This window comes from Hipposideros armiger, unplaced genomic scaffold (genome assembly GCF_001890085.2).
Source record: "Hipposideros armiger isolate ML-2016 unplaced genomic scaffold, ASM189008v1 scaffold_870, whole genome shotgun sequence".
Classification (NCBI taxonomy): domain Eukaryota; kingdom Metazoa; phylum Chordata; class Mammalia; order Chiroptera; family Hipposideridae; genus Hipposideros; species Hipposideros armiger.
In genome coordinates, this window is record NW_017732220.1 from 567,062 (window position 1) to 594,284 (window position 27,223).

At 39.8% G+C, this 27,223-nt stretch overlaps 2 protein-coding genes across 5 annotated transcripts in view; one reads left to right on the top strand and one right to left on the bottom strand.

Annotated features, from left to right (window-relative positions):
* Positions 1–27,223, bottom strand: part of HERC3 (HECT and RLD domain containing E3 ubiquitin protein ligase 3) — a 112,071-nt gene that overhangs the window by 5,980 nt on the left and 78,868 nt on the right. For 2 of the 4 annotated variants that reach the window (XM_019629837.1, XM_019629836.1), the window contains 7 exons: positions 25,091–25,114; positions 24,911–25,000; positions 23,422–23,592; positions 21,628–21,771; positions 19,897–20,063; positions 16,867–16,933; positions 16,310–16,392 (listed from right to left, as the gene is read on the bottom strand). In XM_019629837.1, the coding sequence (XP_019485382.1) occupies positions 16,310–16,392; positions 16,867–16,933; positions 19,897–20,063; positions 21,628–21,771; positions 23,422–23,592; positions 24,911–25,000; positions 25,091–25,114 (746 nt within the window). Of the gene's footprint in view, positions 1–13,605; positions 13,755–15,955; positions 16,121–16,309; positions 16,393–16,866; positions 16,934–19,896; positions 20,064–21,627; positions 21,772–23,421; positions 23,593–24,910; positions 25,001–25,090; positions 25,115–27,223 lie in introns of those variants that run through there. The other 2 variants (XM_019629839.1, XM_019629838.1) reach the window with 2 other exon arrangements.
* NAP1L5 (nucleosome assembly protein 1 like 5) lies at positions 4,248–7,073 on the top strand. The gene has a single exon (XM_019629840.1). The coding sequence runs from the start codon at positions 4,950–4,952 to the stop codon at positions 5,490–5,492; it is 543 nt and encodes a 180-aa protein (XP_019485385.1). The 5' UTR covers positions 4,248–4,949; the 3' UTR covers positions 5,493–7,073.

Below are 27,223 nucleotides of genomic sequence, written 5' to 3' on the forward strand. Positions count from 1 at the left end.
CTTCTTTCCATTTCCAATACGACGACTGCATGAGAAATTACAATATGCTGACCGACCTGATAACATGATAGCTCATTACACTATTCACAACTGTGTTACTGCAGCCCCAATTATACACTAGAGTCCATAAAACACCCCAAATGAGACAACTCTTAACAACCTGTCAATTTTTAAACACATAAATTTAAAAGATCAGGCACTATATACATTGCCAATGGTTTTTAGAAGTGTGAATCCAAATTATACCAAAGGTCTTCAAAAAAGCTTGTCGATCTGATTCAGAAATTTATATGGAAAGCCAAAGGAACTAGAAGAGCCAAAATAATTTTGAAAAAGAACAAGTTAAAGGATTCACATTACCTTTTTTCATGACTTTAAATGATTATAAAGCTATGGTTATCAAGTGTGGTATTGGTGAAAGGACAGACACATAAATCAATGCAAAAGAACTGAGTCCAGAAATAGACCCGAATATATATGGGCAATTAATTTTTGATAAATTTGCAAAAGCAATTCAGTTGAGAAAGGATAGTATTTTCAATAAGTGGTACTGGATCAACAGGACAGCCATACATAAAAGGTATATATCATATATCTCACATCTATATAAATGTTAACTTAATATGGATCATAGTATAAATGTGAAACTTAAAATTATAAACTTGGAAAAGAAAACATAGGAATAAGTCTTTATGTACTTGCATTTGGCAAAGGTTTCTTAGATATGACACCAAAGTATAATCTATAAAAGAAAAACAGTCAACAAAATGGATTTATCAAAAATTTAAATTTCTGTTGTTTGATGACACGGTTACAAAAATAAAGAAACAAGCCACAAACCGGAAGAAAAGTTTGCAAAACATATCACAAAGAACTTGTATCCAGAATATATGAAAACATTTAAAAATTAATAAGAAATAAAAAAACTCAATTTACAAAAGAGGAAAAGCTCTAAGGAAGATGTATGAATGGCACATAAGCAACTGGAAGATAGTCCTTATCATTAATCATTAATGATACTATACACAAGCACGAGATTAGCGGGAACCCAACAATACCAAATGCTAGTCAAGATGAGGAGCAACTGCAACTCTCACACATTGCTGGTGTGAAAGCAAAATGTTCCAGCCACTTTGCAAACCAGTGTGGAAGTTTCCTAAAAAGTTGAACCTACATTTACAGTTCTAGGTATTTATTTACCCAAGAGAAATAAAAATTTACATTTGGGCCGGCCAAGTGGCGCGATGGTTAAGTGTTGGCTTGGGATGCCAGAGGACCCAGGTTCGGATCCTACATGAGGGCCAGTGACACTGCCCTCCACAGCTAAGATGCTGAACAACAGCTCAACCTGGAGCTGGGCTGCCGTGAGTCACCAGCGATGGCGTAGGCTGCAGCCCCTGTGGCAGTGGGTTGCCATGGGCTACCGTGTGTAGCCAGCAGCCAGCGTGAGCGGCCAGCAGCCAGCGTGAGCGGCCAGCAGCCGCAGTGAGCAGCCGTCCAGAAGCCGGCGACTGATCTGCCTCGCCCGGGAAGAGCGCAATGATGGTGGCCAACTTGGGCCAGTGAAGCAACGTCCTCCACAACTAGACTGAAGAACAAAAGGACAGCAACGTGTCTGTTCCCATCCACCCAATTCCCCAATAAAAAAAAAAAATCTTAAAAAAAAATAAAAATTTTTACATTTGCACAAAAACTTGTGATGAATGCTCTCCACACATTATTCATAATCATGAAAAACTAGAAACAACTCAAACAGGAATATTACTCTTTATAAAAAGGAACAAACTACTAATATATATACAACCCCACAGATGAAATATATGCTATTCTGGGGGAAAAATTAACAGTTATACAGACAGAAAACAGATCAGTAGTCACCAGGGCTGGCAGTAAGAGAAGGACCATGAGGGAATTTGAGGGGATGATGTTACTGCTGTGCATCCTGATTACTATGGTATTTACAGGACTGTGTTTGTCAAAGCACCCTAAAAAAGGTAAATTTTATTATATGTAAGGTATACCTCAATAACACAGACTTTCAAAAAAAAGCAGTGTAGTTTAACACAAAGTGTTAAGATTTTTTAAGATGGGAACACAGAAATCCTAAAAGATAAGCACATTCTGGTTATCTCGAGCAAGTTATGTTAGTCAAGTGGATTTGATTCAAATGTTTTTGTTTTTAAGTCTGTCACAACTTCTATACTATAGGAATCAGAAGGCCTGGTTTCTGCCCCTGATTCTGCCATTCAAGTGATATAAATATAGTAACAGAATTTCACTTTATTTTTCTAAGTTCCCTATCTTTAAAATGACATTCCTAACCTCAAGGTAGCTGCAGCTATCAAGAGATGATACCTGGGGGCCGGCCGAGTGGCGCATTGGTTAAGAACTGGCTTGAGATGCCAGAGGGCCCCGGTTCGGATCCCACATATGAGGGCCAATGACGTTGCCCTCTACAGCTAAGATGCTGAACAACAGCTCAACCTGGAGCTGGGCTCCTGAGAGTTGCCAGCGACAGCATAGGCTGCAGCCTCTGTCGCAGTGGGTTGCCATGGGCTACTGTGTGTAGCCAGCAGCCAGCGTGAGCATCCAGCAGCCAGCATGAGCAGCCAGCAGCCAGCATGAGTGGCCAGCAGCTGCAGTGAGCGGCTGTCCAGAAGCCGGCAACTGATCTGCCTCATCTGGGAAGAGTGCACTGATGGTGCCAACTTGGGCCAGTGAAGCAACGTCCTCCACAACTAGACTGAAGAACAAAAGGACAGCAACTTGTCTGTTCCCCTTCCCCAAATTCCCCAGCGCTGTTCCCATTCCCCAATTCCCCAATAAAAATCTTAAAAAAAAAAAAAGAGATGATACCTGGGGCCAGCCGAGTGGCTCAGTTGATTAAGAGTTAGCTTAAGAGCATGGGCTCTGAGCAACAGGGTTGCCAGTTCGATTCCCACATGGGCCAGTGAGCTGCACCCGGGCTGAGCTGCCACTGAGCTGCCATGGCAGGATGGCTCAGCTGGTGAGAGCACATGCTCCTAACAACAAGGTTGCCAGTTCAACTCCTGCATGGGATGGTGGGCTATGCCCACCTGCAGCTAAGATTGAACATGGCACCTTGAGCTGCGCGGCCACGGGTAGCAACTGGACTTGGAGCTGAGCTAGCTGTGCCCTCAAAAACAAAGATTGAAGGACAACCACTTGGCTGTTCCCCTCCCCCAATTCCTCAATAAAAATCTTTAAAAAAAAAGAGAGATGATACATGGGATATATGGGTGATATATGCAGTATGTATAGTGTCAGCCAAATAAATATAGATATATTATTACATCAAATTCAGTCAGGGATGAGATTCAAAGTTCAGTCTGAACAATAAAACTCAGTCATCACAAATGGTAACAGGGAGGGAAAAGTATATTATCTGGAACAGAATTAAGAAAGTAAAATAAACAATAGGAATCACAAGTACATTAAAAAAAACTAGCATGTTTGCTAATGGGAATATATTGGGTCTTTTGTAAATGGTTCCTTTCCTTGGAGAAAGGTACAAAGATGTCTTTTTCTAAAAGAGTATTATTGCAGGTTATCTTTGCATGTTAATGATTTTGTAAAAAAATTTAAAACACTTATCAAGTGCTTGCTATGTATAAGCACCAAGTGCTTTTACATATTAATATTCACAAGAACCAAAAGACGGCACCAAATCTACCTTGGGAAATAATTTCCTAACATTCATATGCTTGATGGAAAAGCTTCAGCAAGTTCCAATATAGTGAATGAAAAGCACTGAAATCAGTAATGCTGAATTTGAAAATATTCCTGAAGAACCCCTAGCCTGATCATTTGCCTTCCATACCTAAAATGTGTGCCCTCCTCCTTATTCAAGCTATCGTTTTTGTTTAATAAATAAAGTACGGAACTAAAATGTCTATTCACTTTGCTATTACAGAACAAGAGTTTGCTATTTAAGATTTTTTTTTAATGTTCTCAGATACAAATCGCAGGCAAAAACCACAGAGCAGATACTGAATTGTGCCGTGATTTGGGGACATCTGTGTATCCCCAAAAAAACGCAGTACAAAATACATACTTCAATCAGGATAAAATAGGGCCCTTGCCCTGGGCCTGGCTTTTCTTTGGCCCTCCTCCAGCCTTAGTCCTCCCCACAGGCCAAGGATTCTCAGGAACCTTCTAGAACACATTCCAGAATACCTGGTATCTTGAGGTTCCCTATCCAAATGACTCCAAACCTGATTCCAGGGTCTGTACTGCTGCAAGAAGACCTTGCTATATGCCTCTAGGCTGAGAAATGACCAAGGGGGGGGGGCTGTTGCATGGGCAGATGGTCATGCAAGCTGCCCTATCCACACACATGTACCTAAGTCGCAAAGTGGGTGAAATGGAGTCAGCTTTCCTGTGCGTCCACTTTCTGGAAAGGAATTCGGAGGAATCTGGGAGGTGATCAAAGCTGGCTCCATAAGAGTAAGCCAGGGACTGCCCACCGAGGCAGACCACCAAGGCCAAGAAAGCCAGATGTGTTGACAAGTGTACGTAAAGACTTGGGTGGGATAGAAGAGCAAACTGAAAACCGCTGGCCATCCAAGCAGGTCCTGAACAAATGTCTCTGCGGCACCTGCTGCCATTCCCAGCTCAGCTTTACAGCGGGGCAGGTATGTGGGCAGACTGGGGGCAGGGTAGCTAAGAGACGGGTTCTGACGTCGGTTGCGATGCCCGGGAGATGGCAGGGTAGCAACAGGAGGAAGCTGGCGCAGTCCGGGGGCACGACCGTCAGCTGATTTTGGAGAGCCAGTCCAGCGGCCCGCGTTGCAAGGGCGGAGCCGCGGCCGACGTCACTGCCGCGGCCGACGTCACCGCCACTTGCCGCATCCGCAAGACCGCTGTGGTGCAGCTCGGGTGCAGGTCTCTGCGGGAGCCACCTAGACCTCTGCGGCTTCTCGTCTACCATGGCCGACTCAGAAAACCAAGCGCCTGCGGAGCCGAGCCAGGCGGCGGCCGCGGCAGAGGCGGAGGAGGTAATGGCGGAAGGCGGTGCGCAGGGGGGAGACTGTGACAGCGCGGCGGGCGACTCTGACAGCGCCGCTGGGCAGACGGCGGAGGAGCCCCAGACCCCTGCAGAGAATGCACCAAAGCCTAAAAATGACTTTATCGAGAGCCTGCCTAACTCGGTAAAATGCCGGGTCCTGGCCCTCAAAAAGCTGCAGAAGCGATGCGATAAGATAGAAGCCAAATTTGATAAGGAATTTCAGGCTCTGGAAAAAAAGTACAATGACATCTACAAGCCCTTACTAGCCAAGATCCAAGAGCTCACCGGTGAGATGGAGGGGTGTGCATGGACCTTGGAGGGCGAGGAGGAGGACGATGACGACGATGAGTACGAGGATGAGGAGGAGGGGGACGAGGAGGAGGAGGAGGATGAGGAGGCTGCGGCTGCCGCTGCCAAAGACGAGGGTCCCCGCTCTGCAGTGTCTGACGACGCTAAGAAGTAAGCGGGGCAGAGACCGAAGAGGAGAAGGACGGCGAACAAAATCCTACCTTTTTTCTTTTTCTTTTTCTTTTTTTGAATATTGGTGAACTTTAAAAAGGCTCCGGTTTGGGACCAAAATACAATGTGAATCAATTCTGACATTCCTACAATTATATTAAATTGAAGCAATCGGATCCTGGCCAGCCTGTGTCCAGTTTTTCATTTTGAACACAATAAATATATCTCAAGGTGTTGAAGAAAATGAGACAAATTAAACGTACTTTTTTTATGATCTCTTCTGTGAGGACAGGAACTGAGGCTTATATTAAGGGTGTCAAGTAGATGTGAAGTCAAGAATGTCACTTTCAAACCCATTCATCACACTATCGTCACACTACACACGGAACACCCAAGCCAAGACTGAACATGTTCTCCATGCTTAATTCTTCAATTTCTTTAGTCCTGAAATTTTCCAGTACAGAAAAAGAAGAATCCAAGAAAAAAAAAACTCATCTTTAAGACTTTGCTTTTGTAACCCAGACATAAGCTTTACACGTCAGACAGAGTGATGGAATCGAGGAAGCCTATGATGGAGATCAATGACAGTTCTGTTAATGAGGCCTGGAAAACTGCCACTTCAAATTCTAAACAATGTTCTGAATATCTGAATTTAGAGAAAGATGGTTCTGAGAAGGAGGGTGTATAACTTGTACAATATTGTCAACATATGTGTTCATTATTTACAGTCTCATGTTTATGTGTTTTCTTGGTAGTGTCTATTTACAAAGGTATAGAAAAAAACCCCAAACGTTTAAGTATTAAATCCCTTTACCTAGCCTTTTAGAAATATTAATTTACTTGAAGAGGTATAGAATGTAGCAAATTCTGTAAAGCATGTGTATCCAGTGTTATGTAGTTTGATCCTTGTGAAGTCTTTTTGTCATGTAGCTTTTAGAATGTAGCTGTGAAAATTATCAGAACTCTTCACTGAAGCTAATGTTTGGAAAAAAATATATACTTGAAGAACCAATCCAAATGTGCGTTCCCACCCCCAGCTCAGAAGTAGAAAGGGTTTGTTTGCTTGTATTAGCTGTGCCTTCATTATTCTGCTCTGTAAATGTGACATATTAAATATAAAATGGTGCAAAATCAAATTTCACTGCTTGAGGATAGATTGGCATACAGTTGAGGATTTTTAGGAAGGACACATTTAATGTAAAGACTTAGCTTCTTTGTGGGTTTTGAATTGTGTGTGACCCGGTGATCTATAAAGAAACATAAGCATAAAGTTGTTTACCACTGTGGTGTTAATAAAACAGTATTTTCAAAAAACAAAGGACTCAGTACTCTGCCTGGAATCAAATCCGAGCTCTGCCTCCTATTAGCAATGAACCTTGGGCAATCCAGTTAATCTGTGTTAAAGTTCTCATCTATAAAAGGGGATAGTAATACTCCCTGTCCTTACAGGCTATTATGGACAACAGTGAGTTCATACACATAAATCCCATAGAACAGTGTCTGAAACACCCAAGAAATTTCAGCTATTGTTATTATTGTATGAAAGATAGAGACACTGATTGGAAATCAAACACTCATTCTCTCCCAGTTACAAAAGGGGAGAAAAAGGACATTATATTCTTAAGTTTGTGATTCTTATTGTCAGAAAAGAATGTAGTCTTTAAGTCACAAACACAGGAAATTCAATAAACTGTCTTGGTTTTTGTTTCCTCAATATAAAATCAGGTTTTGATTTCCTCCCAGAAAGGATGTAAGACTTTAACGTGACATTCTGAATATACAATAAAGGCTATTTCAGCTTTGCATTTGGGCATTCAGAATAAATTTAAAATAATAAAAAACATTAAAGCCTCCAAAAAAATTTTAAACCTCAGATGCACTTTCTTCTATTTCCCTTAAGTGTAAAATTACACAGAAGCAAAATTACACTGCTTTACCTTAGGGAATGCAAGGCAACTCTGACACGTGGCTAATGGCAATAGTTTAGTAAAACGGTAAGGTAATATTAATCTTCCTTAGGGCCAGGCAAACCAAAAGAGAAAATCAAAATAATATATTACATAAGAAGTCAATGGTTATTTTAATCATGTGATTATCTTATTAAAGCAAAAAAAAGTCTAATAAAATTCAATATTCGTTTCTTATCTCTCGGAATAAGACATTGTCATTTAGTATTTTTCTAGATCCAACAAAAAAGCAAAAATGAATACAACAAATAAGGGGTGTAATTATTGGGGAAAATTTTTTTTCAGGCATGCGATTATATAGAAAACCCAAGAGAATCAACTGAAAATTATTACATTTAATAAGTTTGAGGAACTGTTCAATTACCAGATAAGTATACAAAAACCAATAACTAATATATGGAAAATACTCTCTTTCACAGAATAAGAAATCAAAATATTTATAAAAACCTCTAATAAAAATATGTATAACCTATGTAAAAAGAAAACACAGAATATCACAAAGAAATGTAAAATGGGCCTTTGGATGCTAAGATAAAATACCACAAAAGTGTCAATTCTTTCCAAATTAACTTTTTTTTTTTTTGTAATTTTGTGAAGTTCTATTTTTTCTTATTAGTTTCAGGTATACAAAACAATGTACTAGTTAGACATTTACCCCTCACAAGGTGATAACCCCCCTCCCCCAATCTACTACCCCTCTGACATCGTATATAGCTGTTACAGTTCCATTGACTCTATTCCCTATGCTGTACTCTACATCCTGTGACTATATGTATGTTAAATTATAGTTGACATTTATTATTTTTCAGCTTCAGCTTCATGTGCAGTGAAGTGGCTAGACATCTACACCGTCCATGAAGTGGACTCCCTAAGAAGACAAGTGTCCATCAGGTACCCTACCAAATCTTTACAACATCATTGATTATATTCCCCAAACTGTCTTTCGTATCCTCATGGCAATCTTGTGGTTACCAATTTGTGCTTTCTAATCCTCTCACCTTCTCCCTCATCCCTACTCCCCTCCCATCTAGCAACCTTCAGTTTTTCTCTATATCTCTGAGGCTGTTTCTGATCAGTTTGCTCATTTATTCTACACTCCAAATTAACTTAATTTACAATACTTCAAATCAGAACCCAAACTGCATCCAGAACTTAATATAATTACACTAATGGTAACCTGTAAGAATAGCTGAAAAAACTAACAATATGGAAACAATTCAGATTTTTACCTTAGGATACAGACTCAAAAGTTTTTTTTTAATGAAGAAAATACATTAAGTATTTATCAATTACTGGACAGGGAAAGGCTAAGATTAGAGTGATATAAGACCAAAAGAAATAATCAACAGACATGAGAACACAAAAATTAATAAGTTATAAAGATTTAAATACATAACACTCCATATTTTCTAAAGCAAACAACAAACTGGGAATAAAATCTGCAATAAATATGGATGGCAGAGGGTTAATAGTCAATTATAATAAAGTGTTCACACAAATCTATGAAAATCATTTAGTCCCAATAGAGAATACATAAAGAACATCAGCAGACTAGTTTAAGAAGAGGCAATACTGCTACCCTGTTTGGGGCAGAAAGGCATGTCCTAAAAGTGCAGTACTGAGTGGACCAGGGCTCCAGTAAGGTCTGGAGTACAGGCGTTCCCAGTGGCATGCTCTGGGCTGCAGTCTTTCTTTCACTTATAAGACTTTAGCTAAGGGTTTTCTAACTACCAGTCATAACACTGGGTTGGCCACTTTTCCCAGGATGCAGGCACGTTTATGATGCCCTTCACAAAGTCAAGCAATTTCCACCATTTCCTAACTGGGAAATGGTTTTACCCTCTGTTTCCTGCAGTGCTTATCTCAACATTCCTCAGGCAGCCATAAAACTTGTATGCTAACATCTAGCAGAATGCCCTCCTTTTAAGGCAGGTCAAACACTATCATTCCTCAACTACTTTTAATCCATTAGACACCCAAATAGTAAGCAATGCACAAAATAACTGGCAGAAAGAAAGACAACATGCATTACATATTCAGCTCAGTCTCTAAGAGCGTTCTGCAGAGAGCTGTGGCATGCCCCTCCACACTCACTGCCCAGGCAGGGCACAGCAGCCTCCCAGCCTGAGAGTTTACGCTCAATGCGTACAGAGACACGTTTGCACGTGCACATACATGTACACACTATTTTCTCATTGATGTGAAATTCACAAAACATAATTAACCGTTTTAAATGAACAAGTCAGTGTCATTTAGTACATTCACAATGTTATGCAACCATCACTTCTATCTCACTTTTTTTAAAGAAAAATATTTTAGAAGTAAACATCACTAAAGTGGATCAGTGTTGTGTAGAATATGTAAAGTAACGTACATATGGAAGTAATATAAAATTTTACAAATTAAATCAAATTTCTTAATAAAATTAGGTGTTTGTTAAAGAAAATAGTGTTTGTAAGGATTAGGTGAAACGGGTACTCTCATACATTGATGATAATGCATAAGCTGGTATAATTCATTAGAAAAATCAATTTAGCAAAAATATCTATCACCAGATTCAAAATGATACACACTCATTCAATTTCACCCTTAAGACCTTCACATTAAAAAGCAATTTTAGGGCCCGCCAAGTGGCATGTTGGTTAAGAGTTGGCTTGGGACGCCAGCTCTGAGCAGCAGGGCCCTGTTTCAGATCCCACATGAGAACCACTGACGCTGCACTCTCTATAGATAAGATGGTGAACAACAGCTTGACCTGGAGCTGGGCTGCGGTGAGTCGCCGGCCATGGCATAGGCTGCAGCCCCTGTTGCAGTGGGCTGCCCTGAGCTACTGTGAGTGGCTGGCAGCGGGAGTAAGGAGTGAGCAACTAGCAGCCAGCATGAGCTGCCGTCACCCGCAGTGAGAGACTGCCTCACCCAGAAAGAGCGCAATGATAATACCAACATGGGCCAGTGAAGTGACGTCCTCCACAACTAGACTGAAGAACCAAAGGACAGCAACTTGTCTGTTCCCCTCCCCCAAATGCCCAATTAAAAAAAAAATCTTAAAAAAAAAAGCAATTTTAAAGGCAAGCAAAGCCTTATAAACAAAAGATGTTTGGTATAGTCTTATTAAAAGTGAAAGAGAAGGGAAGATTAAAAAAAAAAAAGGGAAATAAACAAGACAAAAAAAACAAACCAAATATCTAAAAGTGATAGAAAATACACATTCACACAGCAGACTGTGCAGCCTTTATGGGTGGCCACCGGGCTTTGTATTGTCTGGGCCGAGGTTTAAAACTTCAGACATACCATTTTATACACATCGAGTATGTTTTTAACTATGCCAACATTGTTTTTAAATAATTATAATACATAGTCTGCCTAAAAAAAAAAAAACACAACAAACTCTTCAAAGTGATTTTTGTTTGGTGGGGGCAGAGAGCGGGGAAGGAACCCTGCTCTGGCCCCTAAGAAGCAGTGGAGCACCAGTGCTCGCTCAAACTTCCTGGCTTTAAATTCTGGCTCTAGTTTTAAATCCTGGACTTCTGGCTGTGTAACCTTGAATATGTGACTTATGTTTCTCTATGCCTCAGTTTTCTTCATCTGCAAAGTGAGAGGGAGTCTAAGTACATGGGAAGTACTTAGACTGGTGCCTCATACATGTAAGTACTCAAGAAATGTTGCTGGCATTTTAGTTATCCGCTATTCCTAATAACAGTCCAGTACAAATACAATGCAGATCTTGAAGATTATACCTCTCACAAACTATCTCAAGAGATGGACAGAAGTCTGTCTGTAAGCAGTCCAGCTTCAGGAGATCTTAAGGAGTTAGAAGTGTTAGCTGGGTATGAGCTTTATCCTCAGGTTCAGTTATCCTGTGTAGCACTTACCTTATGCGTGGCATGTCTCACTATATGGTCTTTTTACTAGTCTCTCCCCCACCCTCATCCTCTCACCTCTTTTTTTAATATGGGAGACATGGGGGAAAGATGTTGATTACATTTAATTTGATTACATTTAATTAAGGTAAATTTGGGGGAATCTAGAATAACATGTGGGTTTTTCACAATGGTGATAACACCATGTCATGGAGTGTGAGAAATACTTAACCATGAGTGATCATGTATTACAGTATCATCCAGATATGACTACCAGCTGTGGCAAGATCAGGCTATGATGCAGCCACTAGCGCTCACCCACAATGTTCTTTTACTTGGATGCTTATAACTCAGTCAACTCTGCAGCTCTTGCCAGGGACAGAAAGCATTTTTACGACCAAATGGAGTGCAATAAGTGATGGATACAGAATTGGTAACCTTCTGGGTTTTACTCCAGGACGGTGGTGATAGCAAATATCTTACTATCAATGAACACAGCTCCAATGCCAGCAGTATCTGTGTCCACAACTGCCCAAGTTAAAAATTCAGCAGGTATTATTTTTATAGTTCTTTCGTTTACTTTTCTTGGACTGATCTAAGAAACACCCAAAAAGGACCTCTAGTGATGAGATTATGTATGGCATATAACAGATAATAGGAAAGAACAGCTGCAATGATTCATCTTTTACAACCGTACATAAACTTTCTTACCAGGATCTCAATATGCTTTGATGATAAGATTCTGCTTTTTGCATCATAAAAGAAAAAGAAAAAAATACATCACTCATGTCTTTTGCCGGTTGTCTCTAACCATGATAGTGATACTAAGTAATGTGGTAATAACCACATTAGGTTCTTGGAAGCCTGCCAACAGGTAAGTGTGTGACCACAATGAGGTCTGCCTCCTGCCACCGCGCACAGAGGCAGGTACAATAGTGCCTAAAGCAGCATGGGTGGCATCACTGTGTATTCCTATCAGTGCAAGTGACCCAGAAAAGCTAAAACCTAACTTCACCTAACTCAGAAGTTGTTCCATCCTTGAATCTCAAACGCAATGAACTGGCAATAAAAATAGGAATCTGCCCTTACACCCACCCTCACCTCCGTGCCTGACAATATTTAAAATGACAGCACTCTTAAATTGTACAGAGACTTGAAAACTTCTAAAGCTTTTAGATAGCCAGGGTAACAGAATAATGGGGTTTGGGAGTACAAGTGAAAGAAAAACGTGGGTTCTGTTCTTTTACCCTCTTGAATTTATGGATTGTTCTTCTTTTAGAGAACCTGTGTGGTCTGATGAGAACATCTTTACAGAAAATGTTTTGCTGGAGCAGTCCTGATGTCACTTAGGGGCAAATAGCTACAAAGTAAGAGAAAAGGAACCCACATGCCTTTTAAACAAAAGTTTGCTCTCCTCATGGATTCGGAGCACCACTTGTGGTGTTCAGTAATGTCCATGAGGGCGTATATATCAGCATCAGGTATAAATCATGGAGAAGGAAAAAAAGGTGAAAAAAGAAAGTGTGTCACCAACCCATTTCTATCATGCCACTGCTCTGTTTACAAACCAACAATGGCTTCTTATTACCTACTGAACGAAGTCCAAACTTCTCTAATTTTTAAAGGGTCTACAATCTAGTACCCCGCTAAGTGAGTGTGGGTTAGACGTTCAAATGAAGCTTCCTCCAGCAATGTCCCTCATCCACACTCACACTGCACTCACTGCTCACTGTTCCCTGCAGAAATAGCAACCCAGATTCAGCCATCACTTTACAGAGAACCTTTCACTATTTCCATGTCCTCCTCTCTACTTTCTAGTATCCAAATCTTAATAGGCTCCCCAACCCAGCTCTCTCCCATATTTCTCCTCCCAGATGCATCTGTCCAAGTTGACTTCTATAAACTCCTTCAGATTCAACCACTCAACTGTGTCTTCATATTTCATTTATGATTGTATATGAGAGCAGCTTATCACCCTAAGCAAACTGTGATATATATAGTTCAGTATTTCTGCACAGTTTGTCTGAACTATTGAGTCGATTTAATTATTGATTCAAAGAAATGTGGGTGTCTATTGAATAAGGAGACACAGTGAGAGTGAAAGGGAGAGAGAAATAAGGAGACAGAAAGAGAAAAACTCAGACCCAGAAAGGGACAGAGAACAAAAAAAGGCAGAGACAAAAATGTTCTACGAGAAGTAATTTTATAAAGATGTAAAAATGAGTTATAAGTCCCTACGACTGCCTCAGCTGCCGGCTATGTCACACATTGTCTATGCCTCCACTAGATCACTCTTTTCCCCACCCAATATATCAAATAAGAGTATTATGATGACTCACCACAGTATGAAGACATCCTGAAGGTTCCCCCGCTTCAGTTGGCTTGACTAGCCCACTGCTAGCTTCTAACATATGATGCACACATTATCTTGTCTGAAACCTGATAAAAATGCCCAGAAGTCCTTTAAAAGACTAAAGGCTCTAGATGCATCTCCATATGTACATACATACATACATATATATGTTATAAAGCAATCATCAAAACTAGGAGGGAAGAGAAATCATTTGTGCTGACAAATCCACTTTATGATCGGTCATAAATCTCCCATTTCTAAAATCATTATCAGGCGGTATGGAATAATACACCTGGTCTTATTTTTTAAAAATAAATCATATGCTGTTAACAGAAGTACCAATGTTATTTAATGAGAAGTCAGTGCTTTTAGCTCCGAGAGATTCTTATCAAGTAAGAGTTTTGATTGAAACACCTACTTGAGACAAGCCTAGCCTCTCTACTAGGTTCCTAGAGTCAAGGTCATTTCACCATCTGAAGCCATTTTTGTTGGGTACCTGGCAGCTTCTGCACTCTTTCACTTAACTCTAATATTATAGCTCTTACTTCCCCCAAAGCTGAGGCTTCCTAGATAGTCTGAAAGGTTTACATGACAAAAAAAGTTACTGCTTGTTACATCAGATCATTATCGGCTTCCAACTGTCTTTAAAAATGTCACAGGGTGGAAGGCAGGTCTGTCAGCTTTCCTGTCATTCCTGTTTTCAAAAGGGAAGATTTATGGGAGGAAGCTGAGGCAGATCACTAGGACAATGGGAATTTCATAGGATCTCTGCCTGCATCCTTGCAACTATTTACAGTAAGAAGTCAACTAAAGACCAGAGGAAATTGGTTTGAAATTCCCAACGTGCTTATAAACAGCACGCAGTTTCCCTGCATCCATGCCTTTTCCCATAGCTAAAATGAAGCCTTGCTTTCCTCTGCGAAGGCTGCCCTCACAACCGTCCCATGCACAGACTGCCCTTCTCTCACCTTTCCCATGCTCCCCGCTTCTTGAAGACAACAGCTTTAACTCTAGCCCATATGCTAATGACCCCTGAATCTTTATCTCAAGAGTTTTTACTTTCTGTTCCAATCTATATAGCCCCTCTAAGAATGTACATTTTCCCTGTCTTTGTGTTTTTATTTCCCCACTTCTTTCTTTATGCTTCTTGTAAGCGACCTCAAATTCCCTGGTGACTGACGTTGGCATAAGTAACTTAATAAAATATTCATAGAAGACATCTCTCTTGAGATGCAAATTTTCAGCTCTAAACGTAATCACTTGGGCAGCACACAGACATGTCAAAGTCAACATATCCATAATGGAACTCTTTTTCCCGCCACACTGCTCGACAGATTCTGTGTCCTGGGTAGTCAGTTGCACAAATTAGAAACCTCCGTGTTATCATTACATGCCTCTCTAGTGTCATCCGCATGTAATCAGACACAAGCTCCTGGTGTGTAATCCTGGTGATTACATAACCAACAGGTAGCCGACCCTGGACTCCGGCTCCCTTCATTCTGGCCCTCATCACCCTCTACCTGAGCTACCTCAACAGCCCCCTCGCGGGCCCCCCACATGTGGTCTATTTCCATATGGCCACCGGTTATCATTCTAAAGCTAATCAACCATGTCCCAGTGCAAATCCCATGTAAGGCCTGGACAACCTCCATCTTGATGCTACTGCACCCACCCTCCGGCCACACACCAGAGCCCACCCTGTAAGTGAGTATCACCATTCTCTATCATGGGTCAAGCCTGAGTTCTGACTCACATTACTCCCTGTGCCTAAATGTTTCCCCCACTTACATTCTTTGATGTCCGGTGAAAGTGTTGTAATCTCTCACCCTGGATCCATGGCACTTGGCCTGACTCTCCTGTCACACACACTATAATCTACTGCAGTCCTTCACTTACACTGACCCTTCCAGACTAATCGGGAGCTTCTCAAAGATCAAAGCGACTTATTTCCTAGACCCAACAACTTGCCTGGTAGTGTTTGTAAACTGAATTAATGCGTAGATTGCCAGCAACCTCACTCATAATTTAATACGAAGCAAACAAAATTGAATTTTTTTCTCCTCTAAAGAGATAACACAGACATGGCAAATCGTTCTGAAAAATCAGATGTACTTGAAATACTTTTCACGAGGCAGAAAGAATAATTTAATTTAAAAGCTGTATTACAAATTCTTCAGCAGTAAAACAACAGTAACAGTAAGCATCTTTTTAACATTCATTTATTCAACACATACTTTTTGAGCATTTTTGTGCCAGGCACTTGGCTGGATACTGGAAACCCTGTGCTAGATGCACAGAGTTCATTGCTTCTAAAATGTTTTCCTATAAATGATCTCACTTTAGTCTTACAACCATCTCATGAGGTAGGCAGGGCAGTTATTATAACCTCCATTTCACAGATGAGAAACAGTTCACATGATTTGCTCAAGGTCAAAGCCAGTAAGATGGAGACCTAGAATTGAAACAGTTATCTCCTGAATTTAGGTCCATGCCTCCTCTATGAAAAATTCATTAAAATATGCAAATTCTTGCTCTCCCTTAATTCCTCTGCAGAAAGGATTAGAACTGAACTTCAGTCGTGGTCTTAAAGTGCAGAGAAATAAGGTAGCACCATCTGCAGCAGCTGGAGGTCAGGACTCACCTGTTGTCCTTGCACACCGTCACCTTGTCGCCCCCAGGTATCAGCTTCCTCTGCTCAATCACTCCGTAGCTTTCTCGACAAATCTATATTAAAGGGGGAAAAAGAAACGTTCCAATTTTACCGCTTTTCCTTCAGAGCCCAAATGACTGAGAGAAGTTTCAGAAAGAAGTGTCGCTTACTGACCACTATTACCACAGAAAATTCTTGGGAGAAGAAAGAGAATCTCAGTCAGAAAACTCTGGCACCTTAAAAGAGCTCTCTGAAGAGTCGGAGTTGCCAGTAAACGCAATCAAAGAGAAAATCATATGAACTCTAGAAAAGGGATGTATCTGGAGTAAAGAGAATTAATGCTTCAGTCATTTTCTTAAGTGCGTAGATAAATCGTTCATTCATATATTCAACACATTTACTGAACTTAAGACACTATGACTAACATAATTTGGTTCAGGGACGCCCTTGAATTTGTTCTTAGGTTTGGAGAAAAACTAATGTGCGTTCTGACTTACAGGCATGATAAAAGAGACGGCCACAATCATGAGTAAACTGGAAATCCTTACCGTAAAGTTGAGGCAGAAAGTTTCCTCAATATCTTCTCCAGGGTAATCTAAAAGCTCTTGAAGACTCCTATTCATAGAATGATGGAGAAAGGAAAAGAGGCACATCAGACATGGAAATGGTGTTCCTGTCAGTCACATGTCTGGATTGTTTGCAAGAAAAAACTATAAAAGATTCTAGACTGAACATAAATCCAGACTGACAGAAAATCATGTTACCCGTATCTTGAAAAGAAATATGGCAGTAGACCTGTAAGACACTCACTAATTGTTCTCTTTTCCTACTGACAAATATTACTGAAGAAATTGAGATGTATTTATATCTGACACACTTGTGTTCTTTTAACCCTATTATTGTTTGAAAATAGATATATGAGGAGATGGTACCATAATGGTCCTACAGACTGGCTTCATCCATCTGCATTGGCGGAATAATCTTTCCATCATTTAAAAAAAAGCCACAAAATCACCTCATCCACTTAGGAATCTTAATGGTTTACTTGTTAGTGCAAGGGGCTCTGTTTGGTACAGACACTCTATTATTTATCAGACTAAAGCACCCTGAAACATGCACTCTTAAAAAAAGAATACATTTAGTCCAACAACGCCATATCCTGCTCTCAAGAGAAGATATTCTTGTAACTAGACCTCATTCACATTCACATTTCTTCTTTAATGAACTCCAAGTCTGGCAGTTCCATCAAGGGTGCTCAGGGAGAAAATTCTTATTGTGGAATTTAAATTCACTACCAGTTAACCAACCACAATCATTACTTGAAATATATCATTTTCAGCCAGGGTTGGTAAATAACGCAGTTCTGTCAGTCTCTAGCCTTCTCTTTCAGTTACCAAAAAAGTAACCCTGCCTGGGTCCCTTCTGCCACTTTTTTATATTTCTTCTAAATTTTCTCTTCCTTTCTCTGTGACCCAACGCCTCTCATCCTTTGTGCTTTCTCAGCATTGGTGGCAGTGTGACAGTCTCACTTCTACCCTATCTATCTCCATCTTAAAATTGGTACTATTTCTCTACTAAAAGGAATGTTCCTTCCTGATACAGCTGAAAGGATTATACTGTTTACAGAAAGCCAAGGATATGGTGTCTTTTATATACTTGATCTTATGCTACCTAAAATCAATACAGAGAAACTCAGAATAAAGGAGTTTCAAGAGCCAGAAAAAGAATAACAAAAACATGGCTCCACTATTTTGAAAAACTGTCTGGAAGTTCCTCAAAAGGCTAAACACAGGGCTGCGTACAACCTAAGAATTCCACTTCTAGGTATATACCCAAGAGGAAGGAAAACTGACATCTACACAAAAACTTGCACAAGAATATCAACAGTGGCGTTATCCAAAAATAGAAACAAGCCAAATGTCTACCAACTGATGAACAGATACACAAAATGTAGCATATCCATACAATGGAATATTATTTGGCAATAAAAAGGAATGAAACACTACGATGAGCTACAATATGGATGAATGTTGAAAACATGCCGCGCGAAAGGAGCCAGACACAAAGGACCGTATATGTCTGAGTCCATTTATATGAACTATCCAGAACAGGCAAGCCGGTAGAGACAGAGAGTAGATTAGGGGTTGCCGAGGGCTTGTGGGATGAGGGGACTGGGGGCGATGACTAAGGAGTACTGGGCTTCTTTTTCAGGTGATGAAAATGTTCTGAAATTGTGGTGATGGCTGCACAACTCGGTGAATAGACTAAATGTCACTGAATTGTATACTTTAAGTGGGTGAATTGTATGGTATATGAATTAAATCTCACACTGTTTTTTTTAAAAAAGGCTCTGAGGGGTAATAGAAAAAATATATATATTGGTCTCTGCCCCTGGACCTTGGCACAGAGCTCCGAAAACCCTTGTATATTCCTAAGTGTTAAGAGCACTAGGAGCATCCTGCCTGGATGGGGGCTGGTCACCAGAAAGACCAGTCCTATCCCCCATTTTCCAAAGAGGAAAGAGGGGCTAGAAATGGAGGTAATAACTGATCGCGCCTGTGTGAGGAAACCTCCATAAAATCCCAATAGTAGGGAGTTCAGAAAGCTTCTGGGTCGGTGAACACATCCACACACTGGGAGGGTGATGTACCCCAACTCCATGGGGACAGAAGCTCCTGCACTCAGAACCTCTTCATCTGACTTTTCATCTGAATCCTTTATTATATCCTTCAAACACATCCACACACTGGGAGGGTGATGTACCCCAACTCCATGGGGACAGAAGCTCCTGCACTCAGAACCTCTTCATCTGACTTTTCATCTGTATCCTTTATTATATCCTTCAATAGCTGGTGAACATAAGTGTTCCTCTGAGTTCTGTGAGCTGCTCTAGCAAAATAATTAAATCTGAGGAGGGGGTCATGGGACCCCACGGTTTGTAGCCAAATGGCACAAAAGCTGAGGATAAACGAGGGACCTACTACTTGTGATTGGCATCTGAAGAGCGGTGGGTGCTTGTGGGAGTGATCTCTTAACCTGTGGGATCTGACACTACCTCCAGGTAGACAGCAGACAGTGTTAGAATGAGTTAAATTGTAGGACACCCAGATGGTGTCGTGGAGAATTGCTTGGTGTTGTGGAGGAAAAGCCCCCATGTATGTGTTGACCAGAAGTACTGTCGGTGTGACAGCATTGTGAGAGTAAAGAAGACAACAAAGAGGAACACAAAGGGAGGGGAAAAACTATACTTTTTTTTAATACAAGCTCCCTTTTCAATACTTTCTCCCCCCGCATTTCTGGACCATGACCAATCGCAAAGTCCTTATTTTCTGTTCAGAATAAAGAAAATAAATTATTCTGTATTTCTGGGCAGCTACAACTTCCCTTTTCTTCTTTTTCCCTTCTGCCCTTGGAGGGACAGACTCTAAGCAAGCAGCTATGGAGCTATGCCTTAACACAAGGCATATATGAACAACAGTCTAACCATGTGGTTCAAAACATTCAACCTTCTACAGGTGGTATTTTCGACCTTTAATCCCTGAGCCAGAGGCAGCCACACCAGTCTTTCAGCTTTGTACCTTCCTTCAGTGGGTGACAGCTCCTTTAAGTCTTCCAAGCCAGGCTTTGCGTTCAGCAGCTTCTTGTAGAGCGCCAGCGGGAAGTGCAAATCGACCACGGTGGAGTTGTAGATGGCGAGGCCACAGGTTATGCCAATCAGGTGAAACCAGTTGTGCTCTACAAAACACTTTTCACAACGTGTACAAACGTGTTAAAAAGGAATGCAGTGTCTGCGGCCCTCAAAACAATCTGCCATTTACCTTAAAATATTTTAAGCATAAAAGAACAAAGACCTAATGAATATTTAGTTACCTTCTGAAGCACAGGAAACACACGCCTGACAAAAATTTGATTTTCTCCAAAAGACTGTCCCCTAAGTTAAGCATTTACAGCTCATCTAGTGATACAGAGAACAGCTTATATACAGTCATGCACCATTTAATGATGGGGATACATCGTTGGGCAATTTCCTCATGGTGAACACCTCAAAGAATGCACTTACACAAACCTAGATAGTCTAACCTACCGCTCACCCAGGCTATATGATACAGCCTACTGCTCCTAGGTGACAAGCCTGTACAGCATGTCACTGTACAAAACAACATGAGATTCAGTCAAGCACAAGAGAAAACCATGTATTGGGTTGTCGGAAAAGTCATGATGCATTTTTGCAACGAAAAACAGAAAAAATACGTCATGACTTTTCCAACAGCCCAATAATCAAGAGACATGGTGAACAGGAGATGTACGAGGCTGCTGCCAGGGTAACACAGCATACTGTTTTACAGAAAACTTTTTTTTAAGTAGAAAGAGTATACTGTAAAATAACAATAGAAAGCACAGTACATTACATACATAAACCAGAAAGTAATATGGCCATTTATTATCAAGTATTATATACTGTACCTAATTGTGTGGGCTATATTTTTATACAACTGGCAGTACAGTAGATGTATTCACATCAGCATCACCACAAATACATGAGGAATGCTTTGGGTTACAATGTTACAACAGCTACGATGTCACTAGGCCATAGGAATTTTTCAGCTCCATGATAATCTTATAGGGCCACCGTCATATATGCAGTCCACTGTTGACAGGAATGTCCAGCAGTACTTTCCGTAATGATGGAAGCATTCTTTCTGTGCTGTCCCATGTGGTAGCCCTTTTAAAATGTGGCTAGTACAACTGAGAAAATGAATCTTTAATTTTAATTAAATAAAATTTAAATTTCAATGGCCATATGTGGCTAATTTAGGATAGTGCTGATCTAGGGAGAACATTCTGGTACAAATAGAACTAAATTATATTATCATCTGGTTGAAATGAAAATGCCTCTTAAAAGTTAGCTCTCCTACTGAATTTTCAAAAAGTATGTGTGTGTTTACTTGTATTAGTATTCATACCTACACTATCATTGTTATCAAAATAAGACATTTGACTACCACTTTCCACATGTCATACAACCAATTTCTTTATCATACTGTGCTCTTTCCACCCTTCAAGGATGACAAAACTTGGACCTTACCTACTAGATATGGAAATGGGGCTGATGAGTGACAAAATATACTATGAAGTCTTGGCAACAGATGAAAAATAAAGATATTATTTAGACATTTTAAATTATTTTCTTTGTTATGCTCCCCTCTTCAAAATCAGACGTCTGGGAATTGGCCTCACAACAAAACAGGAAGTTTAATTCTATCCATTTGTTTAACTGCGACATCACTAACTTGATATCACTAACTTACCGTATCTGAAAACCACAAGAGATTTGAATCCGGATAGTAGGTAAACATTCCATAGATGGGATTCAAAAGTTCTTTTAACAGTAAAAGAAAGAACTCTTTTGTGACACCACCAGCATCTACTGCTTCTTCACCATCAAAGATTACCTTAAGGTAATAAAAGTATAATTAATACTTCAAAGAAATCTTCGGCATTTTAATATTTTTTTAGCAAATTCTTTCCAAAGTCGGGATGAAGGAAGGAAGATGTAATAGAGACTAGAGTGATGCAATGAAAACTGCAAGACGGATCTGTTTATTACTAACAAGGCACTTACAGACTTACACAAAAATTTTACTAAGTACGCCAATGGATACAAAGAAAGTCAGAAATTCACCATATGTCTACAGAAAGTGTACCTACCATCTCTTTAGGGCAGTGAGGCTAACATAAAAGAATCCATTAGCCAATACATTTCATTTTCAAAGAGTCAAATACACTGAGAGGTCAGTGTTCCGGCACACACAGAAAAGCAATGATTAACCTGTGTAAATGAAGCGGTTCTTGATGAAATCTGAAGCATATGCAAGGGAAGAGGGCAGTCTAAGTAGGTACAGACCGGGGCTCTGGGAGGGACTAGAAACAGACCCATCTGGGGCATGCTGGACCCATACTGGTCATCACTGTAACAACTACAGCAAACCAGCAAATGAGCTTATTGCAAGTTGACTACATGCCAGCACTTAAACTTGACCAGTCTAATCCTCAGAACAGCCTTATACATAGGGATTACTATTATCATCCCCATTTTACAGCTAAGGGCCCAGACACAGAGCTAAAAACAGCATTCAAGAAAGTTTACCCTTGTGGCTGAGTTCAAGGTTGCCTAGAGCAGGATGAGAAAAAGGTGGGGACACCAGGACTTTGAAAATATGGATGCCGACAGAAGACTTAACTCAGACACGCTACAAAGCAAGAACTGTCTCATCAGAATTACTGATTGAAAATGAGGCAAAGAGAGGCTCATCTCTTTGCAATATCAAAAATCTAACCCAGAAGTTCCAGGGAGAACTCCTAGACAAATTGGTGGGACAGATGCTACTTATTGGACATTTTGGAAAGGGAAACATTATCATGGAAACCATCAGTTTCTTCCCAATTATGTTTTGGAGACTGGAGTTTACAACAGTATTGGAAACAGAGATACGGAAAAGATAAGTGACTTAAAACAGCTTCAAATAATTCGCTAAATATGTATTAATACCTACTGTGTACCAAGCATTGTGCTAAGCCCTGGGACTGTAATAAGGAGTAACATGAACATGCATAGTCTATGAGGAAAGACATTTCTTAATTTATAATAATTTCAGGGTACTAAGAGTGCCCGTCATAACAGGCCAATAGCTTCCCAGATGACTACTTCAGTACCTTTCTGTTCTCCTTTTTTACCTTCTTCCTCTTAAATCTTTGATATCCAAAGACTTCCTAGATGCTGGATTGATAGTTTTACTAGCTGAAGCTTTAGTTTTGCTGTTGTTTGCTTGTTTTGGGTAGAGCTGAAGCCCATACAATGAGGACAGCAGACAAAGAATGCCCTATAACCCCTCAAGTAATACACTGGCATTTTTATCTGCTGTTACATTGAGATGTTCTGTTTGATGATTTGACAGGAGGAGGTGATTAAATTCTTATAAAATGAATGAAAGAAATAATGGCTACACTGCACAATTTTAATAGTACCATCTTTGCTGCTTCAACACTGTTAAAAAAAAAAAAAACCTAGGGAGGTATTTAGAGGAATATACTGAAAAGCTCACTTTGAGAGGTTTTTTCAAATCGATATCAGAATGAATGCTCAGCTCTCTCAGGGAATCTCCGACAAGGTTGTTCCTGCGAACGTGAAGGACCAGGAAGGGGCTTCTGGCCAGCAGAGGCTCCAAGGTGAGAAGCATGAAAACATTCTGCAGGTTGGCGCCATTGACTGCCACCTGGAATGAAGGGAACACCAAGAACACAATTACTCAGGGTGCGCCTGCGAGTGGGGACAGCAGCCGGCTGTGCGGCAACCTGGGCTGGGTAGGCACAGGCTGACTGCATCTCCACTTGCTCTATGTTCCTCTTAACTTTTCCAGTTGGATTTTCTAAGTTACTCATGTTTACAAAATACACAAATCTTTCTAATCTGAACCCAAAGAAATTAACAGAAACATTGATGAACCATAGGATCCAAAACCAGTTCCAGGAAAATGACCTAGGCCAGCTAATTAAGACTGAAATAGTATTGTATGGGGTATCAGAGAAGTCATGACATTATTTGTTCTATGTTTTTCATTGCAAAAAATGCATCATGACTTTTCTGACAACCCAATAGTTGAAGAAACATGATGGAGAATGGGTAAAAACCATGACTTTCAAAATGGCAGAAAAAGAAACCTAATAACCACTCGTTAAATGGTTTTTATTCTTTAAAAAAAATGTCCATTTTCTCTGGAAAATCTTTAAATTATCAGTATCATGGATATATCACTGTGAAAGTAGATATATATGAATCGATATACAGAGAGCTAGAGAGAGACAAACAGACAAAGAGAGAGACAGAGAGAGAGACAGATATGAATGAAGTTATATAACTACCAACAGTAGGAATTAGATTTGGATTGCTAATTTGCAAACATCTTTGTAGGCTTGTTAAAACCAATTATATTTTATAATAAAATGTATATTTAAAATAAATCTCTATAACTTAAGTTTTTATTCAGTAAAGAATTACCAAGTTCCACTTAATTATCTCTATCAGGGGTCAGCATGTGACTGGACCAAATCTAGAGTGCTACTGGTTTTTGAGCAGCTCTTAAGTTCACAATGATTTCCAAATTTTTAAATGGTTGGGAAAAAATCCAAAGACTATTTTACCATATGTGAAAATTATACCAGATTCAAATTTCAATGTGCGTCAAGTTTTATTGGAATGCCGCAATGCTCTTTCATTCACATATTGTCTACCACTGCTTTTTGTGCTACAACAGAGTTGAATAGTTGAGATGGACTGTACGGCCCACAAAGACTAAAATATTGACTTATCTGGGTGCTCCTTTATGAAAATGTTTGCCAACCCCTGATCTATGTAAATGTGCATTCACACATGTGTTATATTCAACATAAAACTGCTGAAAAAATTTGTAGTAATTCTAAAAGTTAGAAAGGAGTTCATCCAAATACACTTTTTCCTATTAGTAAAAATTACAAACTGTATGTATAGGTTAAAAGGAACACATAAGAGACAAAACGATTTTTAGAATATGATACCTGCATCTGTAGTTCAGCATCCGTCTGTAACATTTTGGTCTTGGCTTGGGCATCAAAGATGAAAGGGTAGGAACAAAGTGTTACAGCATCCTAAATAAAACATTATTGGCAATATTGTAGTATTCCACAAAGAATACTGCTGGAAAAAATATATAAGTAAATTTAAAAAGGATCATTTACCTGTATTATAGATGGTCTAGCCTTCTGTGTAAAGAAAAATAAAAAGTCTCTTATTTGGATTGCAAAACCTGAACTTTTTACCTGCTACAAATATGTAATACAAATAAAACATAAAACATATCTATTTGGCCATGAAACTAACCCCATTTGAATGGCTGACTGGATTTTTTCATGGAATAGACCAGGTGTTTTGATAGACATAGACTGAGAAAAAAATTAAAAACAATCTTTAAAAACTTTTAAAGGACCCTACAGGCCATCCTTCTAACTCCATAATTCACAGCATTAATAGAATTCTTTTTTATAGAACCAATGTAATTCTAAAACAGGAACTTTAAAACCTTGACTTCAGAAGTGACTTTTGTTGAGTAAAGTGAATAATGCAAATTTCATTTGTTACATCTTCTTCTTACGGAGAAGGAGAGAGAGAGGAGAGAGAGAGGAGAGAGAGAGGGGGGGAGAGAGGGGGAGTGGGGAGAGGGAGAGAGGGGGAGAGGGGGAGAGAGAGAGAGAGGGAGAGAGAGGGAGAGAGAGGAAGAGGGAGAGAGGGAGAGGGAGAGAGAGACTGGGAGAGAGAGAGACTGGGAGAGACTGACTTACTCGTAAGAGAAACCTAGCAGTATTTGGAAAGCTGTCCCTGATTCAGCACTTCGACCAATGCTTTGCCTACAGAAGACACTCTATCAGTATGTGAATTAAATCTGAATAAACTTTTGAGGAGGGGAATAACAGGAAATAAAACAACCACAAGCATATCTAAGAGGTATGTTAGTTTCATTTTTCAGGGGTAAAAAAAAAGAAATATCTTCTGCAAGTTTTTGTTAGGATATATAACAAATATTATTAACAGACAACAATATAGATCATGTTGACCTGTAGTAATATTTCTCAAATAGAAAACCATGGACTTATTCTCAGAGATCTGAGAGTGCTGTATGAATTTTTTTTTAATTTTGTTTTTTATAAATGATATCCAAAACAAAATCAATAAAAACACATTCTGAAGGACCTCCTTATAATGGTGTGTTACCATATAATTTCATTTATTTTAATGATTGCATTGGTGCCACGTTATAATTAATTGTCCAAGAGCAGTAAGAAGAAAAGCAGTCTTCTTTTGTAAGTGATGCCTTTGCACCTAAGAAAAGGGCCAGAGCAGTCCTGGCTCCCTGCATGGATGACGATTTAACAGCAGCTGAAAGGAAGCAAGGCAGCTGAGTCATCCCAGGATGGAGAGGACAGGCCTGGGAACTCAAGAAACGGAGGCCCGACAGCAGGCAATCCAGATCCACAATGCAAGTGGGGTCTGATTTCACTAAAATGATATTACTCATCACATTACATCAGTGAGACTAATCTGCCTTTTATTGATTTTAGAGTTTTGCTTGTATTTAATTTACAAATTTGGTTCGGTTTATAATTGTTTAAATGCTATATGAATAAGAAGTGTATGCCTACCTCTTTTTGTGTTTGTGTATATTTCAATGAAATCATTTAAAAGCAATTGTAATTAAAATCCATGCTGTTTATCCTTTAGAAACAGGTTCCTTTCGGGATGTTGGAACATTTCCCTAGATGAACAAACACTAACCAAAGAGACAATTCCAGTCCAGCGAGCCAAGGTATGAAATCACGCATACATAATCCAGGCTAATCAGACTCACTCTCATGCCTATATATCTAATCACTTCTAATTTAGGAGCTGAAATCACTAAAATAAAAAACACACACCATAAAGCAGCACTCTACAAAGTTATCTTCTAGTCTAAGTACCAGTAAAAGGTATGAGTATCCTGGGGAAGTGGATTTTAAACCGATGCCAATGTTCAGAATTTTCAAATCTTCCCCTCAGAAGAGATTATTTTCAGCATTATTTGCTTATTCTCAAGGGAAAAGAAAGCCCTTTACTGTGTGTGGGTCTACAAAACAAGATGAGGTTTTGAACCCTTCAAACGTAAACTATGGGAGAAGTGATAACAGGGACCGTAAAAGCAGTTGCTGGCATTACAGCCGCCCCAGTATTTCTAGTATTTTTAAATACTGGTATTTTTGTTGGTGAAATATAGTTATTCCAGACATCAATCAACATCTCTGTGTTTCTTAGCTCTCTCAAGTCCCACTCCAGTTCTCTCA